Below are 27,927 nucleotides of genomic sequence, written 5' to 3' on the forward strand. Positions count from 1 at the left end.
AGCACATCCTGATATTCTGTAATCCTATATTCTACCTGCATAACAACTCCGCTGTTACTGTTTTTACTGTATGTGCAGTTATAGGAATCAGTGTGATTTCAGTCCTATTAGCTGACTTGTGTGTTGTTATTTTCTCACTTGGATCCCTGTTTTGGCTACTTACAGGGTTCCTGGTAAGTTGTCTTGTAATGGTTATTTATTCAGGAATCTCTATAGTTCTACAGGCTTGGTTTTGCTTAGATTTATATTTTTGAGAATTTCACGCTTGCTGTTAAACCATCTTCTCTAATGAAGCCAACCTGTCCTCCAGCTGATCTCCGCTTGCTTAATTTCTCAGCCAGCCCTTTTGGGGCTTGAATTTTTCATGCTCAGAGTATCCCAGGCAGGAGGTGCTGGAGTTTGTGACACTACTAATCCACATTTGGGAAGTGTACATAGGTCCAGAGAGAATGGAGAGGATGGAATGCCACATCCAGGGACTTCAGGCCATATTTAATTTTGTGCAATTCCCAATAATCTGCTTTCCTAAAGTGCAAACTTATAGATTTTGATTCAGTTTTTATTTGGGTCTTATTTCTTTAGCATATTTCAACAGGAGTATGCCTTGCTTTTCCTTTGAGCTTTCGGTAGCACCTGGGGAGCAGAAAATGAGATTTTTTTCAGGTCTGTGTAATATCAGGCATTATTGATCATTAATGGCCAAGGATAGCAAAAAAACCCCCCAAGTAACAAGAAAAGAACATTCAGTAGGAAAATGATAATATCTTAGTTCTTGTGATAAATGAATCAATTTTTATTTCACATGGCTGTGAAATAGCATAATATACTTTATCCCAAATTTTCTAGGAATTTTGGGCTGGTTTTGTTTATTATTTACTCATGAAAAAGTTTATTTGCTCTCATAGACCTGTTTTCTGTTTTGTCAGGCTATGCAAATAAAACCGTGAGAAACAACCATTGTGGTGGCTATAAACAAGCAAGCATCTTCATAATTGGTGGTACACACAGACATTCAAATCTGCTTTTAACAGATCATGAATCTCTGTGTGGGAAATGAATGAAGAAATATTTAACTTTCTGTTTATCTCCTCTGGTGTGTCTCCTTATACTCTGTATTTCTGTCTTGATTGATGTGCCTTTAACCTTTTAGGTGCTTCTCATGTTTGTTTGCCCATTTGTTTACCCCCAGCCTAGCTTTGTTTTTTTAAACAACCTTCCTGTATGTAAAACTGGAAAGTCTTTCAGTAAAGGTTGTGTTACAGTTTAGCTCTGTACTGCTGTGTTGCCTTTGAAAAAAGAGGATTTTTTCCTGTTCTTTTTTCTCTTCTTGCCACATATCCTGCCTATGGAAGTTGGTTTGATATCTTCTGAGCTGCTGTACTGCTCTGTCGTGCTACATCTTAATTTTCTTCCCTTTCTGATTGGACTCTATTAAATTGAGTTTTTTTTTTAAATTTTTCATCTCTCCTATCACTTTGTATCTTTTACCTGTTTCAGTGGGGTAAACTCCTGCTTAAAAGAAATTTAAAAGTCATGAGTCTGAGAAATAATAACACCACAAGTAGTATATATAGAAGCAGCAAACAAGCAAATGCATGTTTTGGGGTAAATTGATTTTTAGAGAACGAAAAGAAATTTCAGAATATGCTTGTTTAGATTAATGCTTTTTAGGTTTTTTTTTTCAGCTGGCTTTTATTCTCAGAAGTTGCTATTTGTCTGCTATGCTTTTTATTTACTGTGTTATGTAATCTCCATTTGCTGAAATTTGCATTTCTGTCTTCATGAATATATTATTTTTCAGAAACATTTTGGGTCAATGAAAAACTTCATTAAAATATCTATTTATTTAGGAAATACATCGCTGGAGGCTCCAGAAGAAACAATATCCTAGAATTTTTAAGCTTTGGTATTTCTAAAGTATTTATTGCTCTAACAGAAATTTACAGAGAAGGGGAATAATAGGATATTAAATTTGCAGTCGGAATGAAAATGGCTTTACAGATATAATTTGAAGGAAATCTAAGGTATTAGAATAAATAGTCCCACTATCTCAAATTTCATTAAATGATGTACAGGCAAAGACAGTAATGGATTTTTCAGCATTGACTGCCTCAGTGAGAGGTGAGCAGTTTGCATTTGAAAAAAAAGACTGATATAAAGGCTTAAAGCTTGCAGTTTCTTTTTAAACTGCTTATTAAAACAACTGATCAAATGCTTTCTATGAGATTTATTGCTTGCTTTCATCTGTCTTAGCCATGTATTTCACTAATTTAGAGTGATATTTTAGCAGAGTGATTTGGTAATGGCTCAGCAATAAGGCAATGTCTGATCTGGAGGTAAAGGTTCAGTATTTGATGTTGTGTTTTCTCATATAGCACAGCATCCAGGACACAGCTAGTGAGGGCTTGTAAACAGTAAAGGAGGTTGGGACACAAAGGAGATGTGCTGCTTTACAGGTGGGCTCACCCAGTGGCACAGTAAATGAGAATTTTCTCTGCAGACCGACCGCAGCTACTGCCAAATAACGGTGGAGAAACTGTGGGCGATGAGCACTTACTCTAATTGCAGCACTGACAAGGAGGAAGCAACAGGATAAAAATAAACCCCTCATGCTTCACTGGGCCTTCCATTACTGTAGCATTGGAGATTTTTGTATCTTATGAGTTAAGGGAATCTTCTGTCCACACATACTTTGGGCTGAGTCCAGTAGAATGTAGTGAAACATTTCAGGTCCAAAATACATTCAAGTTACTGGTTCCTGAGTTCTGTGAACGAGCACTAATCCCTGATGTTTATGGAATGAGGCAAACTGAACGCTAAGTGGTGTTGAAGAAAGTGAAGAGGCAAAATAATGAAAGCAATAGTCTATCTTGTAGTTCCTCTTCTACAATTTAATGTAAAAGACTTCCATTTGAAGGCAAGGGAGCACTAAATACCTATTTCTGTTACTAACTAAATTTAGAAGAATATATAAAACATGATTTGTGGATGTTAATAATGTACATTTTAAATGGTCTATGCACAGTCCTGATTAAATGTGATCTATATTTTGTTTAGCATAGATTATAAAATCTCTAATTAAAAGCTGGGACTTTGTTGCACTAGGCATTTAACTTACTGCATATATACTGTAGCTGAGCTGCTGGTTTAAGGTGAGAAAACAGGTGGGCACAAAAGACAGATGGGGAAACACAAGGTGATGAAGACAGTTATGGGGGTTGTAATAAGCTGCAGTTGCCATTTACCATCTGCCCAGCTACAGAGAGAAATTTTGTTATACCATTTTTTGTTGTAGTGCACTATTTTTTCATTTTGCCTTAAAGATGTAGCAGTGCATGTCCATATATATAGGACTGTGTCATTTGGTTCAGTGTTGGTTGGTAAACATCATCATCATCATCATCATCATCATCATCATTATTATTATTATTATTATTATTATTATTATTATTATTATTATTATTATTATTATTATTATTATTATTGTGACAGAAAATTGTTCCTTAGCTTTCATATATGTTCCACACCCTGATTTGTGGATGCTTGGGATCTTCCTGGAATTACAGTTGATAAGGGGGTATCAGTGAGTGTTGATCGCTAGTAATACTCAAGTAATATTTTTTCCATTCTTGTAATGGAGGGACATAAACAAGAGCACTTTTCTCTTATATGTAGTGTTCCCAAGTTTTGTCCAAATTGCAGTATTTATTTGAGTTTGTTTTAAATCTTTCCAGTGTTTAGTTTTTCTTGCCTAAATCATCCTTTAAGCCCTGGTAGGCTAACTTGAATAAATTCACCTAAGGAATGCTTGATTTTGAATCTGAAAGGTACAAAAATAGTAAGGAATCAAGGTAGTTGTGTGGAAAGACTGATGCTGGTAAGTTCTGCTGTTTGAAATACAGCTGGTGTTGCAGTCCAGCATCACACCACATTTTTGTGGTGAGGATACACTAGGAGAGGGCATGGGAAGAGAGTGTTTAACAAGGAGCTGGTGCATATTGAGGAAATCCAGATGAAAACTGATAGAGCACATCTTGAAGGGTGGGTAAGACTGACCATAGGGGTAATTACAGTTTTTGCTTGTGTAGGCCAGTCATCCAAGGTTACTCCTGTAGTGCAGAATGAAGATAATGCTTTAGATTAAACACAAAGAAGAACATCTTTACAATGAATGTGGTAAAACTCTCAAATAGGTTGCCTGGAGACTTGATAGATGCCTTATCCCTGTAAGCTTTGAAGGTCAGGCTTGGATGGGGCTCTGAGCAACCTGATGTAGTGGAAGGCTCCTGCTAATTTCAGGCAGATTGGACTAGATAACCTTTAAGGTCCTTCCAACTCAAACTATTTTGTGATTCTAGGATTCACTGATTTCAGGAGTTGATTCAAAGTCCCTGATGTTTTACCTCCTGCTTAAAATCACCCCCTTGGTTTGCAGAAGTAGTAAGGAAAAAATAGTTTTCCTTTGTTTCCTTGCATGCTTCTCTGCTCTTCCTGTTGGCTTTGTTTGAGAGTCTCTTTTCTTAACTTCTGCACTTAGTTAAGAAAAGAACTCAAGTCTGTAAAGTAGAGCTCTGCTCTCTGCAGAATTCCTGCTCCTTGCTCCATAGACTGTTTGGAGGAAGAAGACCTTTGTAATATGTTTGCCCTGTTGATATTTGTACTGCATTGTAGCAGTATCTTCATAGTGAAAACAGCTCCTTTGCAGCTGAAAACTAACATGGAACAGTGACTGCTGGGTTATGTGGAGTGAGTGGTGGTTTTGTCTTGGCTTATGTCAGTAAGAATTGTTTATAGCTGGAGGAGCAGTGGGACCTGAAGCTGGAACGTTGTAATAATGAAAATAGTTCTGTATTGCAGGTCTTAAAATTCTAAGTAGGATTTTGTTTTGCAAGTTCACCTTTGGAAGAAAAATAATAATTTTATTTCCTTCTATTTCCTGTCTTTTTAGAAATGTAGTTGTTTTCCAGATAAGATTTTCAAAAGGTTTGAAAGTCTCATGTCTGTTTCCCATTAAAATTGAGTTTATTTCTCAAACCACCCAAACAGTTGAAAATCATACTATCCTTACAGAACTTGAACCTCCTTGTGATGATTTTTGTAAATCACATACCAGAAAAAAACCTCATGGTGGCTCCTTTCAATAACTGAGTGCTACAATTTTGCAAGTGAAGGACTTAGAGCCCTGAATTTCAAGAAGATTAAAAAATGGAATCTGTCTGGACCACAGTCCTTGAAAGTGCGCAGTCCATGAAAATATGAAGTAAAGCTTGGCCAAGCAAATGTTCCTTGAAAAGGAGTTTATTTGTGCTCTGGGAAGTGTGCTCACATTTTCAATTGGAATATTCAAAGTCAAGATGCTTTTAATGGGAAATATCTCCTCCCATTTTTGTTATTATTTTTTTTCCCAGGAGGATAAGAAATATTTCCTTCTATTTTTAAAAAGCAGCCTACTGGGTGATTAAAAAAAAAAAAGTATGACTTTTTTGTTGCATATATTCTATTTTAAGCAGTGAGAGTGGATTTTATTAGAGTAGTGTAAATAAATAAGCAGATGGCTTTGAATATTAATACTTTGCTTTGCATGTATTACATGTCAGTATAAAATTTATTAAGAAGAAATATTTGCTGCTGGACTGTCTCTGTTTAGTAGGTTAAACATTCCAGTTTTATCCTAGCTAAGATATTGATCTCTTTGCACTGATGGCCCATAGCTGACTCATTATTTTTCCCATAGCACTACTAAATACTGAAACCTACTGATGTTCTAAACAACAAAGTAGATAAATAAGATAATAAATTATGGCAGTTCTCTTCTGCAAGCTGCTAAACTGATAGAAAATGTATTATGGTTATGTCCTTGGAAGAAGCTGGCTGTTTCAGTGTAATGTGAACTTCTTATCAGGCTTCTTGTCTTCTTCTGGTTATTGACCACTAAATACCCTTAGCTGCTTTTTTTCACTTGTAAGTAAATCAGTCAAATAACCCTTACTGTAAAAAAAGCTCCATGTTAGACTAAGCATAAGAGAGTTCCACACTAGACTGAAGCAGAAGACATTTTATCCATATGGTCTCTCATATTCTGCCTGTCTGTGTTAGCCTAAACTTGGATATGCTTTTTTATGTTTTTTCCTCAGAGCAGTTGAAGATGGTAGATAAAAAGAATCTTACCCACATTTCTGTAAATGGCTACAGGAATAAAACCTATTGAATGCATGATAAAAAGTTACTGCAGCATAAAAAAGCTGTATTGTTCAAGCATGGAAGCGTTGTAAAAAGTGCTTGTAAAAGCATTTCAGAAGTTTTCCCCCTACCATAGTTATGAGTAAGTCATCTCAGTATCTTCTCTCTTTTGAGAAAAATCAAATGCAACAATACAATGCAATCAAATGCAGCAATACAAAGGGATGACATCTGTTTGTCTATTTAGTAGGAAAAATTACTTACATATATATCTATATATATCTATATATGAACTTCCATCATCTTGGAAATCAATCTGTGCAAGAAATGCATAGGAAAAAAGGCATAATCTCAAAGTATTGTACTTTGTAGTTTTAAATTGAGTGGTAAATTTGTGTGTTCTTACAAACTGGTTTGTCTGCAACAACCATATTCTATTACATTATCACTGTTACAGAGTTTGAGAAAATACTTGCTCTGCAGAAAAGGGATTGAAATTGCTCTGTCATTTGGTTCCATATTGGATTACTGTTTTGGATAGAAAAAGATCACTGGCAATGTGAAGTACATGGTTATCTTCCCACTCAGTAGTGTTTTTTATGTAGAATCTTTTTTCTGCTGAAAGGTTTTAAGAGGATGTTTTTGTTTAATCTAGAATAAGATGTGTCAGTGTGAATGCACATGTTTGAAATCCAGTTTCCACACTGGCAGTCAATCTACTATTCTTGGTTTTCTTGCTCTTCCTAACTTTTGCTGTTGAAACTGTCTCCAGCTGCCTTGACATTCTGGCAGTGAAGCAGCATTTGGGTTTCTTCCAGCTGTGGTCACTGGGTGGCTCTTGGCACAAAGTGAAAACACTTGCAGTTAAAATGGGAAATATTTCTCACCATCCTAGAAATATCGACTTTCAGGCAGTTTGTTCTTAACTGAATAAATGTCATCTGCCACACATGACCCATGCATTCTCTGAAACTGCTTCAGACACTGTTTTTTGAAAGAGATGAATGTTTCTCTTATTTCTTAAGCTAGCTATCTAAAATTATTTTTAACGGAGACCTGTCAGCAGCTACCCTGTATTTTTTTTTAGTAGTGACGACAGATTCGTAGTCCTAAACACATTTTTTTCTTCCTTTTCTTTTGTCCATTTAAATTTACTTTTACAACCTCTTGTATTTTTGCAACACCAGTTTGGTGGAGTAGTGTATGTGAAGTTGTTCCAGGTGAGCAAGGTGAGGTTTTCCACCTTGCTGGAGTGAGAATGAGCGTAGGGCAGACTAGGGTGGGGCTCAGGACTTCATTGCAGTGGCCCAGTTGTGCTAACATAAGCTGCTGTGTCCCCCCTACATTGCTGCCTTCAGGCTGTTTTCTTTGGTGTGCCTGGTGGCTCCAGCTTACTTCTTCACTTCAGGCAATGTAGCAATCTGTGTGTGTGCCCAGGAGTTTAGCTAATGCTCAAATGAGATAAGTCTTTGGTGGTACAGAAGTGAAGTCCAGCCAAGAGATAATCTTTCAACAGAGATTTCTTAATTTAGGGAAATTTCTCAGGAGACCATGTTGTGTGAATTGCAAGGATGGGAATTAAGCCTGAAAATGAACAAATTGTAGTTTATTTGTCAGTGCTCATGAAAATGCTTCAGGAATGGGAATGTGTTGTTCAGTTCCTATTACTTGGATTGGATTGGTCCAGCTCTTGACCTTGGAGCACGGCGTGTCCTGCAACAGGCTTCACAACAATTTGCTGTGCTCTCAGTGGGAGGAATCGAGACATCTCTTTGGATGGCAGAAATATCTTCCATCTCCAGCTGTTGAACCTTTTCTTGTGAATGTTCTGGTGCTTGGAGCTCCAGTCATAATGCCATTCCAACTCTCTTTGCTTGTGCTTTAATGCAGCTTTCCTGCAGTGCTGGCCTTGGTGTTAGAACGAGGAAGAGGCAGGGATGACTGATCACTGCCACGTGTCTTCCCTTTGGTGGGTTCAGAGCATTTTTTGCTAAAATCAGTGATGCATTTCCATTGACTTTGGTTTGTGAAACTTCATTGTAAAATTTTTATGGATTTTCAGTAAGCACAAGAAATGTCTAGGCCTAAACTATTTTGGTGAATAGCTAACAAGGCATTTTTTCACATGTTATCCCTGCAGACTTGTTTTTCTGTCTATGCAGAATATAAAATCCACATTTATTCAAAACCAGTGCAGTTAAATTTAAGGGAGAAGAAGAGTATGTAATGTCATACAAAGTTAATTTACAATGATGAAATAACTATAACAAGTAGATTATGTTAATTTCTGAACATCTCTAAGGCTCAGTGTGTTTCTCTAGAAATAACTACTAATTTGATTTCAACTTGACTTTCTTCCACGGATCTTTAAAATATGAGTATTATGGCTCAGATAGGATAACCAGAACATAAGTTTTCCTAAAAGCTTGTAGCAAAGTTGTACATGCAGCTCAGGAGGAAAGATTCAGTGTTAGAGTGCAATTAATTGACCGCCATAAGCTTTAAGACATTGTGTATTATTAATGACAGATGTTTGTTCCACTTTCAGAACAACTGTCATAAACTAATTGATCTTGACTTGGCCTGAGAAACTAAGGGTGCACACAGAGCAGGAACCATGGACATGACTGAGGAGAATCAGTAGCACCTCAATAATTTGTCTTTCAACACAGATCATTGTAGTCACTGTAGCAGTTCTAATCCTTCACCTCTCTTAACTCTCTTTGACCATTTTTTAAACTTTAGTTACTACTTTTTAGCCTGAATTCTTTTAAATGTTCCACAGAAAGTTAGATTGGTTACCCCTGTTATATTGCCTTTGTCTAAAGAGTCAAGAAACATATTTTTGAAAATGTGCCTTTGGCATTCTTGTGCTGTAGGTTATTTCTTATTCCAATTTCCATTTCATTTTTGTAATCCATCATTCCTCTAAGAATTGCTTTTCTGCTTTGCATCCTTTTGAGTTCAGTCTGAGGGCCTGTCATAGCCCGATTTCCTTGCCCTTCACAGTTTCTTCTAAGTTTTGCTATTTTCAATTCTAAATCAACTGTTACATCCAGTAAGAAAGATTCATTAAAAGAAAAAAGAAAAACAAAAAACCACAACTGCTAGAAGATACTCTGTTAATGGGGATTACCTAATCATTTAATGCCTGAATTGGGGGGAAATTTTTTTTTTTTTCCCTTCCAAATGTATGGACAGTTTTCATATCATCTTTGCTGGAAGCTCAGTTGTCTTTGCCCTTCTAGTCGAATTGCCAGCTTTCTGCCAGTTCTACATCCTTGGAGCACCAGCTTTTCTCTTTGGGCAATGACCAGCAAAGGGCAGCTGTGGAGTTGTGTAAAAGAACTGCAGGACCACTTGTGGCAGAATTTTAAGTCTGTATTGAATACATGGAAAAAGAAGTCAAAATACTCAACCTTTTTTAAAGAAGAGAAATAATAGATGTGAAATATCTTTCCTGGTTATTATTGTGGTATCTGCATCTGCCTTTATTTATGAAGAGCTTCTGTCTGTTCAGGTTATCCTTGATTGACATTTGGTTGAGAGAAGCCAGCTCTGTTCTTCTCAGGTCTCTTGGCAGCCGTGAGCAGCTCCCTCAGCTGATCTCTTGTTCTTTCCTCCAGTGCTCTGGTGTGTTTCTGGGGCCTTACTGAGGAGGCCCTGGTGCACTTGGGCTCTGCTCTCCTCGTTTGGGAGCAAAATTCAACCAAGCCTTGTGTCAAAGATAAACCCTCTCAGACCACCAAGCATCTTCTTGCTCTCTGTAGTATTGCTGTGTCTGGGTGGAGGCAGGGGAAGGGCTTCACTGTGTCTGCTCCTGTGCACTGAGAGGAGCATCACCTTCAGACACCTGGGAAGGGGAAGGGAAGGAGGATGTGCCATGTGGGTCAATCAGAAGAGGAAATAAAGCTCTCTTAAGGACAGTGGTGGTTATCACACTAATTACTGCTGAAAAGTACACACTGGTCAAATAAACAAAACTCAGGGTTTTTTATCAAAACATCTGCAGTCTTTGCTATTTGTGGTCAGAGCCTGGGGAGAATATTTTTGTGGTGGCAATTAAATGGACATAGGCTGTGGTTTTAGCTTGTTCAAAAGGAGGGAGAGAGGGAGTTGAGATAATATATTTCTCTGCAAAGTAAAGTTTTTGTTACTTTCTGATGACAGATCAGGAGAATGTAGCAAACAAAATGTTTTGAGAAGCTTCAGCCTTGACTGCTGCTGTGTTCCTGGGGCCAGGCCTGTGGCTTTCTGGGGAGAAAGAAAGGTCATGCTTATCACACACAATAAAATACATTCAGCCTTAGAGAAAAACAGCAGGAAAGTTTGGTCTTCTCATCCCACCTTTTGATCTAACTTTCTTCTGCAGAGTATTTTTAAGTCATAATTTTATCTATGTTTTGACATTTATTTCAGCCTTGGCTGCCTTAATGATTATGCAGAAAAGTATTTTTTTCCTATTTTTCCTAAGAATAACTGTGTCCTAACTCCTAGAAAATAGTCACATTAAACGCAACGATCTTTATTTAACTAAAAAAACCCCAAATTAATCAGTTCATTAAATGTCAGCTTAGCATTGCCTTCTGGCTCTATCATCCCGTGATTACGTTTCTCAGAATATTTCAATTTAACTGTCTTGCAGTAAGATATTAAGTGTGGACTTTTAGTTTTGCTGAAAATTGCTCCTTCTCTCAAAATTTATAATGTCCAGAACATATGTATGTACTCAGCACACCTCAGGACTTAAGGATTCCTTTCATCTTTAAGGGAAGGGCAGCCTTCCCTTTCCCTTCCTACTTGTCTTCCCTCACTCCCATTTTGAGTGTGGGCCTTTCATGTGGAAGATTGATGGGGGATGAATAAGCAGAATCTTTCACCTGCTGAAAACTTAAAAAATATGTCAACATCATCGTTGTTGGAGATCTATAATAGAACAAAAGTTGCAAAGAAAGTGCAATTTTCTCAGCTCCTCAACTCCACCTTAGCATGGTATGGGGTTTGGATTGAGTGTGGTTTTGTTTGATAGAAGGGTTTTTTTTGAAATGACAGACAGGAGATGCCTAGGTTTGAAGTAATTTGTAATTTTGTCCAATATCAAATACATGATCATGCTCTCCTAGTTTGCCAAGTTGTAATGGAAATAGCATCTTCATGATAGCTTTTCCTTGCTTGCAAAAATGGAAGCTCTGGAGGGTAAATAGCAGTCAACAAAATAACGGGATTTGCTTGTTCACTGATGTCGTGTCTACTTCTCTTGGCTGTAGAGGTCCTGGAGAATTGGTGTGCTCAGTTTGGATTTTGTCAAAAGAAGATTTTGTTGTTAGGGTGCATAGCTTATAATGGCAGAGAGGAGTGGAATGAAGGCATTTTGTGCCTTGATCTGGCACTGCAGTTACTAATGGGATTCATCATTATTATATACTTCTTTGATTTCTACAGTCCGAGGCAGTCTGAGTTATTAGAATATTTTGACTTATACAAGTTTCTTTGGAGATACATTTTTCTACCAACCCAGATGCTGAATATTAACAAAGCTGTGTTAATGTGTTTGATTTTGAATTACAGTATTCTGGAATGTCTTTATCTTCATTTAGTCATGCATACGTGATTATAACTTAATTTAGTTTTTGCCTAGAAATATGTGAATGGTGCTGTGTTCTCTATTAAAGCTCACTTAAATAAGCTGCATGAGAAGTGATGGCCATGTGTTGCTAAAGGGCTAATGCTTTAGAAGGGGATGTTGTTGCTGCCTATGCTCCCAGATAATAGAGATTTTCAGCCTAACGCAATAACTATACTGAAAAGTTCTGTGTTCCAGTGCATTAGAGATATCTTTCACAGTGAGATATTACCTAATTATTTTATAACTCACAAATTTCTCAAGAAGTGGATTTTTTTGTGTTAGATCATATAACAAAAAATGCAGAGGGTTTTTTCTTGCCTATATTTCTTGTATAATAGTCTTATACTTAAAGATTAGGAAAATGAGCTGCAGTGGTTTTGCAGATAAATGACAAAAACTGTTTGTTGGGATATACAGATAGAGTTGTGTTTACAATTACATAATTTATAATCTGTAAATCAAATGTTTGTTTTGTGGGCTGGGGTGGGGGGGGCTTGGCTCTTCACCAAGGCATTTCCAGTTCTGTGGAGGAGTTGGAAATACGTAATATAAAAATGAAAAGAAAAAAGCAGAGGGAGAGGGTAAGATAGAGGGGAAAAAAAGCATGAAAAATTGATTGTGCAATGCTGCTCATTCATGGTTCCTTCTGGTATTCTGGGATTTTATATCAGGGTAAAACATTAACATTCTATTATTCAGTATAGAACATGAAAGTGTGAAAGTTTTCTCATGAATTTAGGGATGAAAATTCACTTAAAAATACATTTTCATTATTTGGTTTAAATTTTGTTGCTGTTAAATGCTGCTGTGAGGATGCAGGAATTGTATTCCAGGATTAAGAACAGTAACCAGGCATTTCTAAAGTACCTGTAAAGAAATGAGAGGAAATGGTTAAAGGAGAATTAAAGTTCTTAAAATGAATGCAGAGATATGGGAGGGCATGGAAAAAAAAATCCTTTCTCTCATCTAAATTCATAGTTGGAAATACAGACCTACTGATGGAATCCCCAATATCCTAAAAAAAATATTTTTTTGTTGAAAATGTTTTGTCTTTACCATTGTATACGTAGTTATGATTTTAAGTCATAATTGACAAAATAAGTTCAGTCAGTTATGATAAGTGTTGCAATATTAACATATTTTTCTGAATATTTTCTCTTTTTACCTACTTGTTAAAGAAACTTTATCCTCCATCTCTGTTTATCCTTTGCCAAAACTCCCATTTTTAAGTCTTGATACCAGCTGCTGAGATGAAGAGTCCTGTATCACATGGAGTATGCATTCATCCCTAGGAAAAGTGTAACAATTCAGTGGGAGATTATTTTAGTTGTTTTCTGTGTTTTAGAAGTATTCTAGAGAAATGCTGCTATGTGGTATCAGAAATGGGAGTAAGATTAATCACTGGAGAACTATTTAATAAAGATTTCTCTAGTTAAGCTTGGCTCTTGTCTGTGGTTAGAGATAAATAATGGACAGGGACCCATTTACTGGTGCCCGTTTCTCCTTCTTTTCTGCTGTCATAGTCTATATACAAGTAAAAACAATCTCCTAAATAAACACCTTTTTAAAATAGAAGGAATTATAGCAAATTCCTGTCTAAAAACAGTGCAAAGGTCATAATGTAAATATATTGCAGAATATTCCAGTTGTTCTAGCAAGTGGCAAAGTTTTCTGACCCTACCTCCTGCATTTTATGTTGAACGCTGAAATTTTAATCTTAAATTTAGTTATTTTCAACTTTCCTGGCTTAATTTAATCTGTTTTGGAGAATAGTAGTATATTATGTAATAAGAAATCAATTGTCACCCAACCCTTGCACCTAAACTCAGAACTGTAGTGAAACTCAGATTCAGATGTAGTCTCTTGTGCTAACAGTAATCAAAGCCATCGTGTAAGAGTGTGGTTGCCATAGTACAGGTCTGCCTTTGCTGTGCCTTATTTCATCTGTGTCTCTTTCTTTGTTCTGAAAGGCAGTTTTAACTGGGACACAGTAGTGTGATGAGCTGCTGGTGGTCTTTGTCTGTAATGTGATGTGCAGGTTTTGGCTGGGATAGAGTTTATTTTCTTCATAATACTGAGTATGGGGCTGTGGTTTGGATTTGAGCTGGAAATTGTCAATAACACAGGGATGTTTTCATTGCTGCTAAGCAGGGCTTTCACCAAGCCAAGGCTTTTCTGCTCCTTACCCCACCCTCCAGTGAGGACACTGAGGCTGCAGGAGGAGTTGGAGGGGGCACAGCTCAGGCAGCTGGCCCCAGCTGATCCAAGGGACATTCCAGACCTTCTGGCATCATGCACAGCATATAAAGCTGGGGGAAGAAGAAGGAAGGGGTTGGGACGTTCGGAGCGATGGTGTTCATCTTCCCAAGTCACCATAAGGCATTGTGGAGCCCTGCTCACCTGGAGATGGCTGAACACCTGCCTTCCCATGGGAGTTGGTGAAGGAATTCTTTTGTTTGCTTTGCTTGCATGCTTAGCCTTTGCTTTAGCTATTAAGTTGTCTTTATCTCAACCCAGGAGCTTTTTCATTTCTATACATCTTGATTTTCTCCCCCATGCTGATGTAGGGGGAGTTAGTGAGTGGCTGCGTTGTGGTTTGTTGCTGGCTGAGGTTAAGTCATGACATGCAGTAAGCTATACTGAATAGTGGTTATTAGAATGTTTTGTTATCTACATGACTTTTGTTTCTCCTGTTGCTGTGATTTTGAAATACTTCATGTCTAGGCTATTCTTTGTGCTAAGAGTGCTGTTTTTCTTTTGAATACCGACCTGGGTCTTTCCTTTGTAACTGTTACTGTAAAAGCCATATGCAGTTGTTGATGTAAGTTTTTCTCTCCTAAATAAATGGTCTCTTTATAAAATCAACATTATGTCACTAGATTTAGAAAGGAAATAATTAATAGATGTACTAGGTAATTTAGCTGTCTAGAATTTCCCTGATCAAACTGTGGTATTATGTAAAGAATAACCAACCAATAACTTCAGCTTTTTTAGCATCTTGCTTGAAATCTCGCATGATACTAGCTGAAAAAAGCCAAAGTAAGACACACACACATACTAACACCCTGAAAAAAAACCACCCCAAACCAACAAGACCCACATCAGTCCAGCCTTTTAATTTAAGCCACCCCTTGAAAAATTGAAGATCATGTTGATCTTCATGCTTGATTACTATGCTATAAGAATTCATAGAGAAGCAAATAGAAAACATGTAAAGGAGTGTTGTTTTTTCTTTTGAGTATGTCTACCTATTTCCAGATTTTCACAACTGCTGTGATAAAAGCTGTCCTCATTGACTTCTACCAATGCTGTGCAAGTTGTTTGGATAGTGTCTGTGAACTTAAGCTTCCTAGTTTTTAACGTTTAATTAAAAAGTAAAAACTTGGAATACTTCACCAAAGCCACACTTGTACAATACAATTAGTCACACCTGTATTACATAAAAAGTAGAACAACAACACAGGCTAACAAAAGAAGCTTGTTTTCCTAGGGAAGATTGAGGTAGTTCTTTTGTGGAAGCAGCTTTGCCCTGCTGCTTCTCAGTGGCTTTGGCTTGTTCTGATGTTCACAACAGTGCAAAGTGGACCAAGATTTATGAGCAGTCAGCAGAAGTTAGGAAGGACAGAAATAGCTGTTGTTTAGAGAAGTGGACTGGAAATCAAAATGAAGACTACCTAGCTATAGCTACCACAGATCATGAAGCAGCATCCTTGCATCCCCTTGTGGTCATGCCCCATCCTACCCCATCCTAGGATTTTAGCCTCTATACTCAATAGGAATCAAATTGTATTATCAATAGGAAGCTTTTGTTGTTTAGCATTTTAGAGGTGCTTGAAGTAAAATGGACAGGACTTCAGAGTCTGACTGTTTTGCTTCTCTTGATGTTTTCTGTCTTATCCATAGCAATTATGTGTGAGGAGTAAAGTTTGTAACTCACTGCTGCTTCTGTGATATTTTAGATATTTTTCAGGAGAAGTGAAAACTTCTCTCCCCTCTAAACTCCTCTCTCCTCCATTGTAGGTAATCAAAGCCTTGTAGTCAGAATTTGGGAAGTTTATGGGTTTGGGAGGTAAGGCTTTATGGTGAGGCTGCTTTAGATTAGTGACTGGAGGATAGTTAGTATTTTCAAAGTTCTGTGGTGCCTACCACAGAAAACCATCTCTGCTTTCCATGGCACAAAGAGGAGCCCAGTGCTTTTCTTTGTCTAAGGTTTGGTAGCTTCAGTCTGCAAGCCTTCTGTGGGGAATGACATCTGTGGCATTCACATTCTCTGAAAAGATTCCTTCACCCAGGATTTTTCTCCTGGGAAGCTGAGAAGCCTCAGAGAAAAGGAAAACCATTCTTATCTCATTTGCTTCTCCTGTATTTTGCTCATGTGGATTGTATTTAGAGATTGTTTACCCACAGGTGATTGTTTCATTATATTCTGGTGTGAGTTGTTTTGACTCATTGGCCAATTATGGCCAAGCTGTGCTGGGACTCTGGAAAGAGTCACAAGTTTTCATCATTATCTTTTTAGCATTCAGTAAGTATCCTTTCTGTATTCTTTAGTATAGTATAGTATTCTTTAATAAAATGTAGTATTATAAAGTGATAAATTAGCCTTCTGAAAAGATGGAGTCGGATGCATCATTCCTGCCTTCATTGGGGCATTCCCTGCAAATACAATAGACATCCAAGTCTGAACGCAGTAGCTTGACAGAGGGACTGACATACTTGGTGATACTGCAGATGTGATAGTACTTGCTCCTTTCTTGTTTCTTCAAGAAATACAAAACAAGTCTGTGAAATTGAGTCCCACATTGATTTTTATTTCTCAGAGGCAGTTGCTGTTAAATTCTTGGTAATGTTGGGAGAGACTGGAAAATACTTCCAGGTATGGCACTATTCTTCCTAGGAACTGTATGATACAAGCAGGAGGGAGAAGAAAAGCCCACAAACCCTCTAGAAATGCAGTAATGCTTGCTTTAGCTTGTGGGACTGGAGAATTGATTCTAACTTTTTTCTTTCCTACTGATATTTTAGCCTGCCACAATAATGTAGTCCGGTCTTTAGGCAGCTTTTCTAGTGAGTGTTCTGTGCTTGCTTTCAAAGGTGTGTTGAGGTGAAATGAAAAAGAAAATGGTAGTTAGAAACAAAGTAACTTTAGGTTGATGATGAGAAACACTCCAAAGGTCAAAGTACATGTGTTTTGTCTTGCTTGTGGTAAGATACTGTTGTTAGATCCTGAGTTACTGAGGATTACATGCTCAAATCTATCTATTCACTTAAAAATTGTATTACTAAGAAAAAATACTACAGTAGCAAAATTTACTGATGGCTGTGTTTCTGTGCCCTGTCTCTTCAGGAAAATACTGTAATTGGAAAAATAGTTAATCTTATTTCTTAAACTTGTCAGTATCTTCATTTAGAAAACCTTTTGTTGTTGATTCAGCTTAAGAATACCAGATGTTTTAAGCCAGAAATCAAAAGCTCCCTCCTTTTTGGAAAAAAAGAGAAAAGAACTTCCATTTTAGCTGTATTGTTCCTGATTCTATATCAAAATGTTTGAATTTTCTGTGCCTGTAAGAGCTAGGTTTTATTGTTACTCATTAAATAACCCAGCAAACCATCTGGCATGTACAAAAGGAAAAAGAAATTTCAGCTTTAGATTAGTAACAGTAGAAAATCCCCCAATTTTGCAGCTGATCCTACATTTTACGGATTTTTTTACAAACTTGAGTGACTCTTAATTTATAATGTTTAAGTATTATATATCATTTTAAAGAGGCTAATTATTGCCCTGGTTTTGTTTGATAAGTTTAACTATTGTCACGTTTTTATAGAAGAAAAGATGAGATTGAGGGCCTGTTGTATTGGGCATAGGGCAAAATGTCCCTGCTGGTGAGCAGCAGGTAGCCTCTTCTCATTGACAGAGAGGGGTGTGTGCACCAGCTGGTGCTTAAACTGCTGCTTGCAACTGGAGTTCAGATGCAGAATTCCTTTGGGATCTTAACAGCATCATGAAACCCTTAGCCCAGGTCACCCATGCTGTTTTGTTTGGATCAATGGCTTATCTGATGGAATAATTCAGCTTTAGAAAGGGATGTACTGTGGCAGGATCTGCAATGTAGATCAGTGTAGACAACAGCTGTGCCCTCCCAGCTCACTTTAATATGCCCAGGCCCGTGGCTTGCTCTGGCACTAGAAGCAGGGTCTAGTTGTCAGCAGAAACCCTCTGTTCACTTATATCTGCTGATGTGATCATGCTTCTGCCTGCACGGCCTGTGACCCCAGTTCCAGTGTTCACTGGGCAGAGAGGAGTCAGGACTCCTGCTGCCTTTGTATTCTCTGCAGAACTTCAGGTTAACAGCTGACAGGGATCTTCTGGCAACCTGCAGCAGTTGGTGGTGAACTCTTAGTGAAGAAAAGAGATGAAGCCCTAGAGAATGTCAGTGCTGCTTGTCCGTGCTCAACTATCTCCTAGTCCAAAAGATGAAAATGGGAAATGAGTAAGCAGAGTGGCGTGAAAACACAGGGAACCAAGGGTTAGCACTGAAGATTAGGAAAGCCTGAGGTCTCATATCCAGTTGCACGTTTAAAGTAGATTAATCAGACTCCTGCTCGATGGGAAATTCGTATTTCAAATGTGAGGTCAAAGCAAAGACAGGCAGTGGCATTAGAAATTTGGGTGAGAGGGTCACAGGGTGTCATGGATCATTGAGGAGGCCATGAGCTCAGATGTATTTAAACAACCCATCCTGCATCAAGACTTAAGCCACTTGGAAAAACATCTGGCCATAGGTATGTTCAATATAAAGTAGCAGGAAGTAGGGCAAGAGGCTCTTAGAGTGTGGGGAATAGATCCTCTGAAAGATGCTACTGGAGACACATGGAGGGAGAAGATTAAGTGACCCAAGAGGGACACTTTAGGATTATGTAGGGACTCCAGAAGAATGTGAAAGAGATCCCCAGAAGGGAATCAAAGCAGCATGTATGGGATCCCACAGTAGCCCCAGGACTGTATGCACTCCGTGGCTGATCAGCCTGACTCTTACCCTGGATTATGTATTCTCCCCCTTGGAACAGGGAAGCTATGTCAGAAACCACTGCCCTAATACACCAAAGGTCCCTTCTTCTACTGCTGAATACTGAAGTCATGTAGTTTGGAAAATTGTGCCTACATCTGTGATAAAATGTTTTGATATCTGAACCCATCTGGTCTTAAACTATGAGTCAGTCAGGGGAGTGTCTCTGAGGCTGAAGGAGCCTTGATAGCCATCAACTTTGTAGTGTACTCAGAAAGCTGAACTACCAGTATAGTGGTGGACCCTGACTGGATGCCTGCACCCACCAAAACCTCTCTGTCATGCCCTTTTAGAGCTGGACAGGGACGAGAAGATATAACGAACGGTTCGTGGGTTAAGAACCAGGAGAGATCACCCAACAAATGCCATCACAGGCAAGACAGACTTAAATTAGAGATATTAATTAGAGTTATTGTTAACAAAATCAGAGCAGGATAATGAGTAGTAATATCAGACCTTTAAAACAACTTCCCTTTACCCCTCCTTCTCAGCTCTACCTCCTCCTCCCCAGTGGCACAGAGAGACAGGGAATGGGGCTTGTGGTCAGTTCATCACATGGTGTTCCTGCCACTGCTTAGGGTAAGGAGTCATTCCCTTGCTCCTGTGTGGGGTCCTTCTCATGGGGGAGAGTTCTCCAAAGTGAATCCATCCCATGGGCAACAGTTCTCTGCGAACTGCTGCAGTGTGGGTCAGTGCTTCAAGGGCAGGCTGCTCCAGCATGGGTCACAATCCTACCAGGAAACCTGCTCCAGTGTGGGCTCCTCTCTCCACGGGTCTGCAGGTCCCTGCCAGGAGCCTGTTCCAGCACAGGCCTCCTGTGGGGTCACAGCCCTCTGTCAGGCATCCCCCTGCTCTGGTGTGGATCTCCTCCATGGGCTCCAGGAGGATTTCTGCATCCCGTGGGTGCTCTGTGGGCTGCAGGGGCACAGCTGCCTCCCCGTGGTCTGTGCCATGCAGGGGAATCTCAGCTCAATGCCTGGAGCCCCTCCAGCCCCTCCTTCTGCCCTGCCCTTGGTGTCTGCAGGGCTGCTCCTCTCACGAGTTCTCACTGCCCTCTCCTCTGGCTGCAGTTACATCCGTGCAGTGACTTTCTTTTTCTTCTACTTGAATATGTCATCACAGAGGCTTTGCCATCACTTCTGGTGGGCCCTTGGCTGGCAGCACGTTCATCTTGGAGCCAGCTGGCATTGACCCTGCTGGACATGGGGAAAGCTTCTGGCAGCTTCTCACAGAAGCCACCCTTGCAGCCTCCATGGTACCAAAAGCTGGCCATGCAAACCCAATGCAGTGTCCTAATAAAAACCACAGTTTAATTATCTAAAGTTTGTGTAGTGTTTTATACTCATGCTTTTTTTTCTGTAAGTTTTAAAAAAATTTGATTCCTTTGTGTAATGCTACACAAGGAATATTATAAATCTGTCAGGTTCACCCACTGATCCTACACTATGCTTTTTGAGTCTTTAGTGAGGGGATTTAGCTTCCCATTTTTTTCTTTTCTCCTCTTGTTCCTTCTATTTCTTTGGAAACTTTGTATTATCCCGTTTTTCCCATGCAACTTGACTGAATCAAACTCAGAGGAAGGAGGGGGGAACAAGGTACAACTGGAAACATTGCCTAGTTGTTCATGTAAAGACAACTCATTGGATATTTGTGCTCCTCAGCTGGGAAAACCCTTTTTAAGAAATGTAAACAGCTGAAATTCACAGTTAAATACAATTTTGCAAAATACTGGTGTACCAATTTCAATCTTACAGTAATTTTTTTTATAGTAGCATTTTATACTGGTACCAATAATACTGGCAGTGCAGAAGTAAAGGACTGTTTATTAAAAAACGAAAGCCAAAAGCAGCTGCTGAAAGAAAATGCTGTGGTAGCGAATAGTATTGTCCCACCACCTTGAATTACATTTCTCTTTAAATTCTTCCTCTGGACAGCTCCTGTTGTTCTACTAAGTAGTTTGTATTTTGAGGCAAGGGTTTTGTGCTAATGCAGCTTCTGAAACCATTTGTTTGTAGGGTAAGCAGCAGTAATGAGCACAGCTTTCTGAGCTGTTACAGCTGTACCTAACCTGTGCTAGCTGCACAGTGCAGCAAAAATCATTTGACAATACTGAGGACAAAAGTGCTGCTACTGTTACTATTTTCTATAATAGATATGGTCATTACTTGATATTACAGGGCGTAGCTGTCACAAGCCATTTTTCCTGTTAGAAGGACTATAATTTTTCTCTTTTATAGTTCAAATTTCACTGCATTAGTGTGCTGACCATAATGGCAGTGACTTTCTGAGTTAATGTTTTTTTGCTTCTTTTTATAGAAGATTTTGTATAGAACGTGGAAACTGATTAAAATGACCAAAATAAAAAATGAAAGTGAGAAAAAGTTCAGTTTTTTCTTTTTCTTTCTTGTTGCTTTGACTGCTTTCTGTTATTTATTAGAAGTTGAGGCAGTTTAGTGACTGTTTTTCAGGCACTTTTCTTCTGAGTAGTGGAGAGATTGCAGTCTTAATGGGATGATGAATGAGTTGTGGGCCTTCTCCTATGGAGTCTCCACATATTCCTTCAGAATATTTTTGCTATAAAATAATTTTGTAATGTCAGTTTCTGCTTAAAATGTCCTCAGTGTATTGTGCCCTGGTAGATGTTAGAACACAGTCAGCATTTTTTCTTAAAAGGAGATTTCTGGGTAGAAGAGTTGAGGGTGGTGAATCTCCACATTCTTTAGTTCCTTGATGTTGCCACTTGGAAAGTGCCTTGGGGAAACATAGATAGGCCATCTGTGGATTTCACTGTTTCTGTGGATTCATTCATTAGTTGCTCTGGAGTCTTCATCAATTTTCCCCCTACTTTCTTTTATGATGCTAGTAACTTTTGTGATATTTAAATGGTATTTAATTCTAAACACCTCCTGGATGTTCTGCAAGAGCCAAAAGTTATGAAGTAGCAGTATTCTTGCACTTGTGGCATTCATTGACACACAGATAGCTCAGACTGGTTTGCTGTGGTGCCTGGGACAATGTGATGACAACTGAGAAGAAATTGGTCTCTGATCAGCTGTAGTTACTGGCTTCAAGTCAGTTATACTGTATTTCTTGTCTGATGAGGCTTGCTAACAGCATAAGTTGGTGAATCTGGTGTCCTTGTCCTTAAAAGGTTAGTGAGATTTGAATGAGCCAGGTGTCCTGGCGCTGGCAGGATTTAATTTATGCTACATTTTTATTAGAGTAAATGAATTTCTGATGATGCATCCTGCCTAAAGTGCTTTTATGACAAGGTTTACGGGCTGATTTTTACTGGAAATGATTCTTACTCATATTTTAGGAATTAAATTTTCATACATCTGATTACTTTTAAGAAAGTTTGAAGTATATACTCTATGACTAGTAAAAAACTCATAAGAAACCTTACTGTCTTTTATGCAGACCACGTCAAAATTAAAGATGAAGAAAAAAGCAACTAAGACCCAAGAAGCCAAAAAAATCTTGAAGAAGAAATTTAAAGTTAATACAAAAATAGTTTTTACTGAAGATGGAGAGGTAAGATCACTTAAAAGTAATTGTATTTTTTTTGAATTGAAGTTTCTATATTTCTGTATTCTATTTGTAGTTTCTATAAAGTCAAAAATGTACTTTATAACTGTATAAATAGGCACACTGCTAAAAAATGTGTGGCATTTGTAACTGGCTTACCTTTTGCAAAAGAGTTCAGCTTCCATTTAGAATTCAGTTCCAGTGAGAAAAAGAGAAATGTTGAGCACTGACCTCTTTTCATCTTTGTATGTATAAGATACTTGTATGAGAGCTGTAAGTGGATGTACAGAATTGTATCTCTTTTCTGCCTATTATCTTCAATTTCAGGTGGAATCAAGAGCTTGGATTTTTTTTTCTCACAGAAATGTAAAACAATTTTCCTGTAGCTGTTTGCTAAATCTCCCCCAAGTCTTGAGTTAATGTACTGGAATTGAAAGAAGACCCTGATTTTCTTCCCAGTATTCACTATTTCTAGAATAAAAGTTTTGTTACAAAAGCTAAGGAAGTACCAAATTTTGGCCTACTGGTGCTGGTGTAGCAGTGCTTGGAAATTTGCCAGTTATTTGATTTGTTCTTTTAGTAGAGCAATAGAAAAATTTATTGACTTTATACTGAAAGGAACTATTGTGGATGCTGGTCACTCTAGGGTTTCCCTGTGGAAATAACCTCACTAGCAAATGTCCACATTCCATGAACTTTTCTATAATGTGATTTCACAGCTTCAGATGCTGTGCATGTTGTTTTTTTCAATTTCCAGCAGTAAGATAAAAGTAGGGTGGGTTTTTTCCCCTTATTATAATAATTTCAGTAAGGCATAAAGAGAGGTCACATTTACAAGTATATAATTTGCTTTTTTTCTGACAAAATGCAGCATTTTATATTGCAGGTGAAGGGAGTGTAGCTACATGCGTAATTACTAACATTAGGCAGAATGTAAAAGGTTTTAGAGGTTGCCCCATTGACTGAAAACAATGTCAGATATTTTTAGATATTCAGAAACTGTTGTGTCAGCTTCAAATTCATATGCAAATGTTTTAGGTATCTATGCAATGAAGCAAAAAGGAGGAAGAATTGAGAGAAATCAATCACAAAGATTGTAGTTTGAAAAGCAATACAATAGGAAAGGGGTGACATTTAAGGAAACACAAAATTTGCATCTGTGGATGTTGTTCTTGCTTTTTTTCTCCCTGAGCTGTGTAAAATTGTGCATTGAAATTTTACTGTTCTATTCTGCATGCTTCTTTTTGATAGTCCTCTAAAAATGTATCTTTCTAGAAAATACAACTGCACAAACTCAATTTTACAAAAGGATGTGAAACAATGGGTTGGATTTATCTGTACCTATTAAATAAACAGCCTGTGTGCATTAGGGAGTCCTAAATGTTGGTTTTGCATTTGTACTGAAAAGCATTCTATATTTTCTGCCGTGTACTTTCCTTTCAAGAGTTAGTACTCTACCAATCCATGAGCAAGAATGATTTTGCAAAGACTTTCCCTTGAAGGTGTGTGCTCAAATGCTGAGGTATAAGCTGCTAGGTCATAAGATAGATGGGGATATTTTTTGGTGAATATATGGTCTTTGTCTTGAATTCAGTTTCAGATATTTAGGGGAAGCTGGATGTGTTCAGTGTGTCATCCATCAAACATTTCATCAGCATGAGTCATCAAACATTTCCAATACTCTTAGTACAATAATCAAAAAACCCTTCCATGTCTGTTCTCCTTGCTTCCCTCAAAACATGAACCTGCAGTCATGTTTTTTTTTTTTTTTTTTTTGTTTTTCTTTTTGTGTATTCTGGAATAAAGGTTTGCCTAATTTTTGTCTTGGTTAATATGTTGGAATGTTGATTGTTTAGATGAAAGGTACTGTTTAGATTTACTGACATTTTTTTCTGCTCTCATTTTCTCTTGAGAGCAAGTAGTTTTTTCTCCCCAAATGAGTAGCAGGATTAGAAATTACTTGTTCTAATCAGGAAAGAGGACAAAATAAGGGAAGAGATTGAAGTGAGTTCACTAAACGATAATGTGAGCTAATGAAGACACTTACTTTAAAATAATAATTTTAAACTGAATGTGGTGTTAAATAAGGTCTATTAATTTGTTTCCTTTGCAGATGACTTTCTTTATTTGGTGTGAAAAAATAATGTATTGGAATATTTAAGACACCAAAAGTGTGATGTAGAAAAAATTATTCTAACCATTATTTTTCTTGCTGGCATCTCTAATTCAGTTAGTGCAGCAGTGGCCACCTGTGCAGAAATCCAATTTGGCACAAGCAGATGAGGAAGATGATGCCAGTGGTATCAACTTAGATAAAGCCAAGGAAATCCTGCGTGAAGAAGACAAATTTGACAAAGAAGAATATAGGAAGAAAGTAAAGGAAAAACATAGGGTAAGTTGATTTCTACCTCAGTTATTGAAGTACAGAAGTACTGCGCTGTGGATTGCTCAATGAGGAAAAATACTTAAATACGTTGTGAAATAAATGTAGTACAAGTTCATTTAAGTTCCTCAGTTTTCTTCAGGACTACACTGCTCACAGGAAAACTTTTTATAGCTGGATAGCACAAAGCCTTATTCAGCATTAAGTGTTGGTAACAGTGGAATTTTATTTACAGCTTTAAAGTTTGGTAAATTTAGTAGGAGTATCTTTTTTTTTTTAAGCAGTGTTCACTGGAAGGGTTTGTTTCACCAAAAGAAAGTATTATTAGGCATATATGCTCTAAAACCTGCTGGCAGTGAAAGAGTATCTCTGAAATGTCTTCAGACTACCATTTGCTCAACATTTAGTGTCACATTTCAGCTAGGCCAAAGTGTTAACTTTTTGTGTTAGTGTGCTTGGGGCTATCAGAATTTACTGAATGAAATATTCAAACTACATGATATGATTTTGGCTGTGACTTGAAAAAATCGGTATCTGCAGTCTGGCTTCTCTCTGGTGTTTAAAAACCTTTAAAAGTTGCAGACCACAAGTTTTCCACCTACTTCTCTATTATTTGTTATGGACCAAAGCAGGGTTGTCTGACCTTACTGTGTACCTGTCATATAGAACACAGGTGTGTCTTTGAGCTCAGGGGTCATTCTGTTAGTGATTGTGAGATGGGTATGGCATTCTCCAGATAATGGATACTTGTAAGATTCCACAACTATGTGTTGTTAAAGGCCTGATTTATACTCAAAGCTTCAAATTTCCAAAGTGTTAGAAAGTGTTGTTTTATTGTCCTATTCTGTAAATGCTGACCTAATTTAGTTTGACTTTCCACTGATTGTAAGTAGTTAGTGCAAGATCTTCCAGTGTTTGTGAGTGTTTGAATTGGAACAAAATAATTTGGAAGGAATTTGTGAAAGTTTCAAGTCATGTTTTGGCTATGAAGTATCCTAGCTAATGTCAAAGTGTACTTCACACATTTAATTTGAGTCTGCTCCTCTAGTCCTGTTGCAGTCATTTGACAAATACAAAAAAACTCGCATCATTTTTAGCAAAGGGTTCCAGTTGATAGGAGGTGAAAAGAAACCATGTTTGTTGTGCTCTAAGTGAAGTAATAGTCGTTTACAGAAAACAATGCAATCAGATTTCAAGAATGCACTTAATGAACAGGGAAGGAGAGACCGATTCTGTGACTTTGCAGTCAATCTCTTATTCACTAGCAGATTCATAGAGTTTGAGTGTAGGTTTGGCATCAAACTTCAATGATAAAATACTTAATCTCTTGGTCTGTTAGCACAGCTTCATTGTTATAGTGCTGAGGGGAACAAACCACGTATTTCCCTGCATTGAAGAAAAATACTTAAACTGTGGAGATACTGTGAAAAGAGAATGCCTCTTTTCAAAACTGAGACAGACAAAATTACCAGACTGGCCACATCAATGTCATTGGGTTTTTTTTTAATTATAGAAAGTGTCATACATGAAGCTTCTTGCAGATTAGTGCATGAGTATTTTTCATGCTCCATCCCTTATGAAATGAAATAAAATAAATGATAGTATATAAAAGAAGGAAATAGATGAAATAGATTAAAAGAAAAAAAAGAAGACTTCTGTTTGATATCCTGTGAAATGATTGTCTAGTATTAAGGGCTGCCATTCAGTCACTGCATGACTGACACACATCTGACATTGTTCCGATTTTTTTATTTGAAACTTCACAGTTTGAGGTGAAAAATACATCATATGTAAATTCTCTGTACATAATTAAGTATTCAGTTACCTGATTGTCATTTAATTTTTTGAATAGTCTTATAACAGTTTAGAATTATAACATCCAACTTTAAATAAGATGAAACTTGCAAAGAAAGGGCAGGAAGGTGATGGGTGTTTCTCTGGTAGAACTTCATTTGCTGTTCCAGTGTCTCACTAACCTTTGTGGGTAAAGATGAATCTCTCTCCCCACTACAAAAGGCATTCAGGATACCAATTCATTTCATCTATTAATTAATATAGGTTATATAAGGTAAGGCTGACATACAGATTGATTCTCTTGCTCTTTCTTATTACTGAGTCATCCATTTATGTTTGGGATTCTTGACAGTCAACTGTTGCTGCTTAGGAAGCAGCTGTAGTAGTTATTATAGGGAAAATATGCTAAGCCCCGCTCTTTTGTCTCATCCAAGGAGAGACAGGCATACCTCCTTCTTTTTGGATCAACTTTAACTGGTCCTGTGATCAGAAGATTCCTTCTTCCAGTGATTCATGAAGAAGCTACATATTGACTAGGTAGAGAAGATACTACTCAATTTTTTCATTGCCACAAAATGTGCAATTTTTAAAATTCACACTGTAGGGAAGGTTCTGTGGCATAATTCAGAAATCATAAGTAAGTGTCATAGATAAACATTATTTTAGCTATTTCAGTCATTGTTTTTTCACTGATGTTTTTGGAATTTATTGTGTTGTTAATGGGCAAGTCATTTATCCTTCATTAAGAAAGAATGCCAGGGGAAGATTTGAAGAGCCTCACGATAAAAGCGAGCTACATGGCCATTTGCACAGTGACTTCCCAATGGTATTTAAAAATTCTCCCACCTCATAAGGTTTCCCTTCCCAAAAGATAATTGCTCAGCAGCAGATACTAGTTGAGTCTGAATTTCTGTTTAAAAGTTTGGTTGTTTATGTAAGCCTGACAGGCAAGTGGTCTAAGTTATTTCTTGCCCTCATTTGGAGCGAGGGGGTGAAACCTAAAAGATGAATATTCAACTGTGTTACCAGTAAAGGATGTGAGAGCAGTAAAAAGACTAGGAGACATTTTTTCATGACTTTGGATTTTGTGTAAGTGCGTATGTCTTAGTGTCCTTTCTTGTGTCATTGAAAGAGGAGCTTTTTAAAGTCACATACTTTAATCCCATCTTATATATCCCTTTGCTGGCATTCAGCAGAACCCTTTATACAAAGTCCTAAATCCTTCACTTGTGACTGTCATTGCTTCTTTTTAAATCCTCTGTGCTTCACTCTGAGCCAAAATACATCATGTCATAACATGAACTTTGTTATCTGACCTGTCCTTTCTGCAGTAATGCTAATTATTTAAT

The 27,927-nt window shown here is 37.7% G+C and overlaps 1 protein-coding gene across 1 annotated transcript in view; it reads left to right on the forward strand.

Moving 5' to 3' along the window:
- DDX10 (DEAD-box helicase 10) overlaps nt 1-27,927 on the forward strand; it is a 153,355-nt gene that overhangs the window by 74,525 nt on the left and 50,903 nt on the right. The window contains exons 14-15 of the mRNA XM_063148975.1: nt 22,294-22,407; nt 24,632-24,793. Coding sequence (XP_063005045.1) covers nt 22,294-22,407; nt 24,632-24,793 — 276 coding nt within the window. The remainder of the gene's footprint in view (nt 1-22,293; nt 22,408-24,631; nt 24,794-27,927) is intronic.

This window comes from Melospiza melodia, chromosome 2, assembly GCF_035770615.1.
Source record: "Melospiza melodia melodia isolate bMelMel2 chromosome 2, bMelMel2.pri, whole genome shotgun sequence".
NCBI lineage: Eukaryota > Metazoa > Chordata > Aves > Passeriformes > Passerellidae > Melospiza > Melospiza melodia.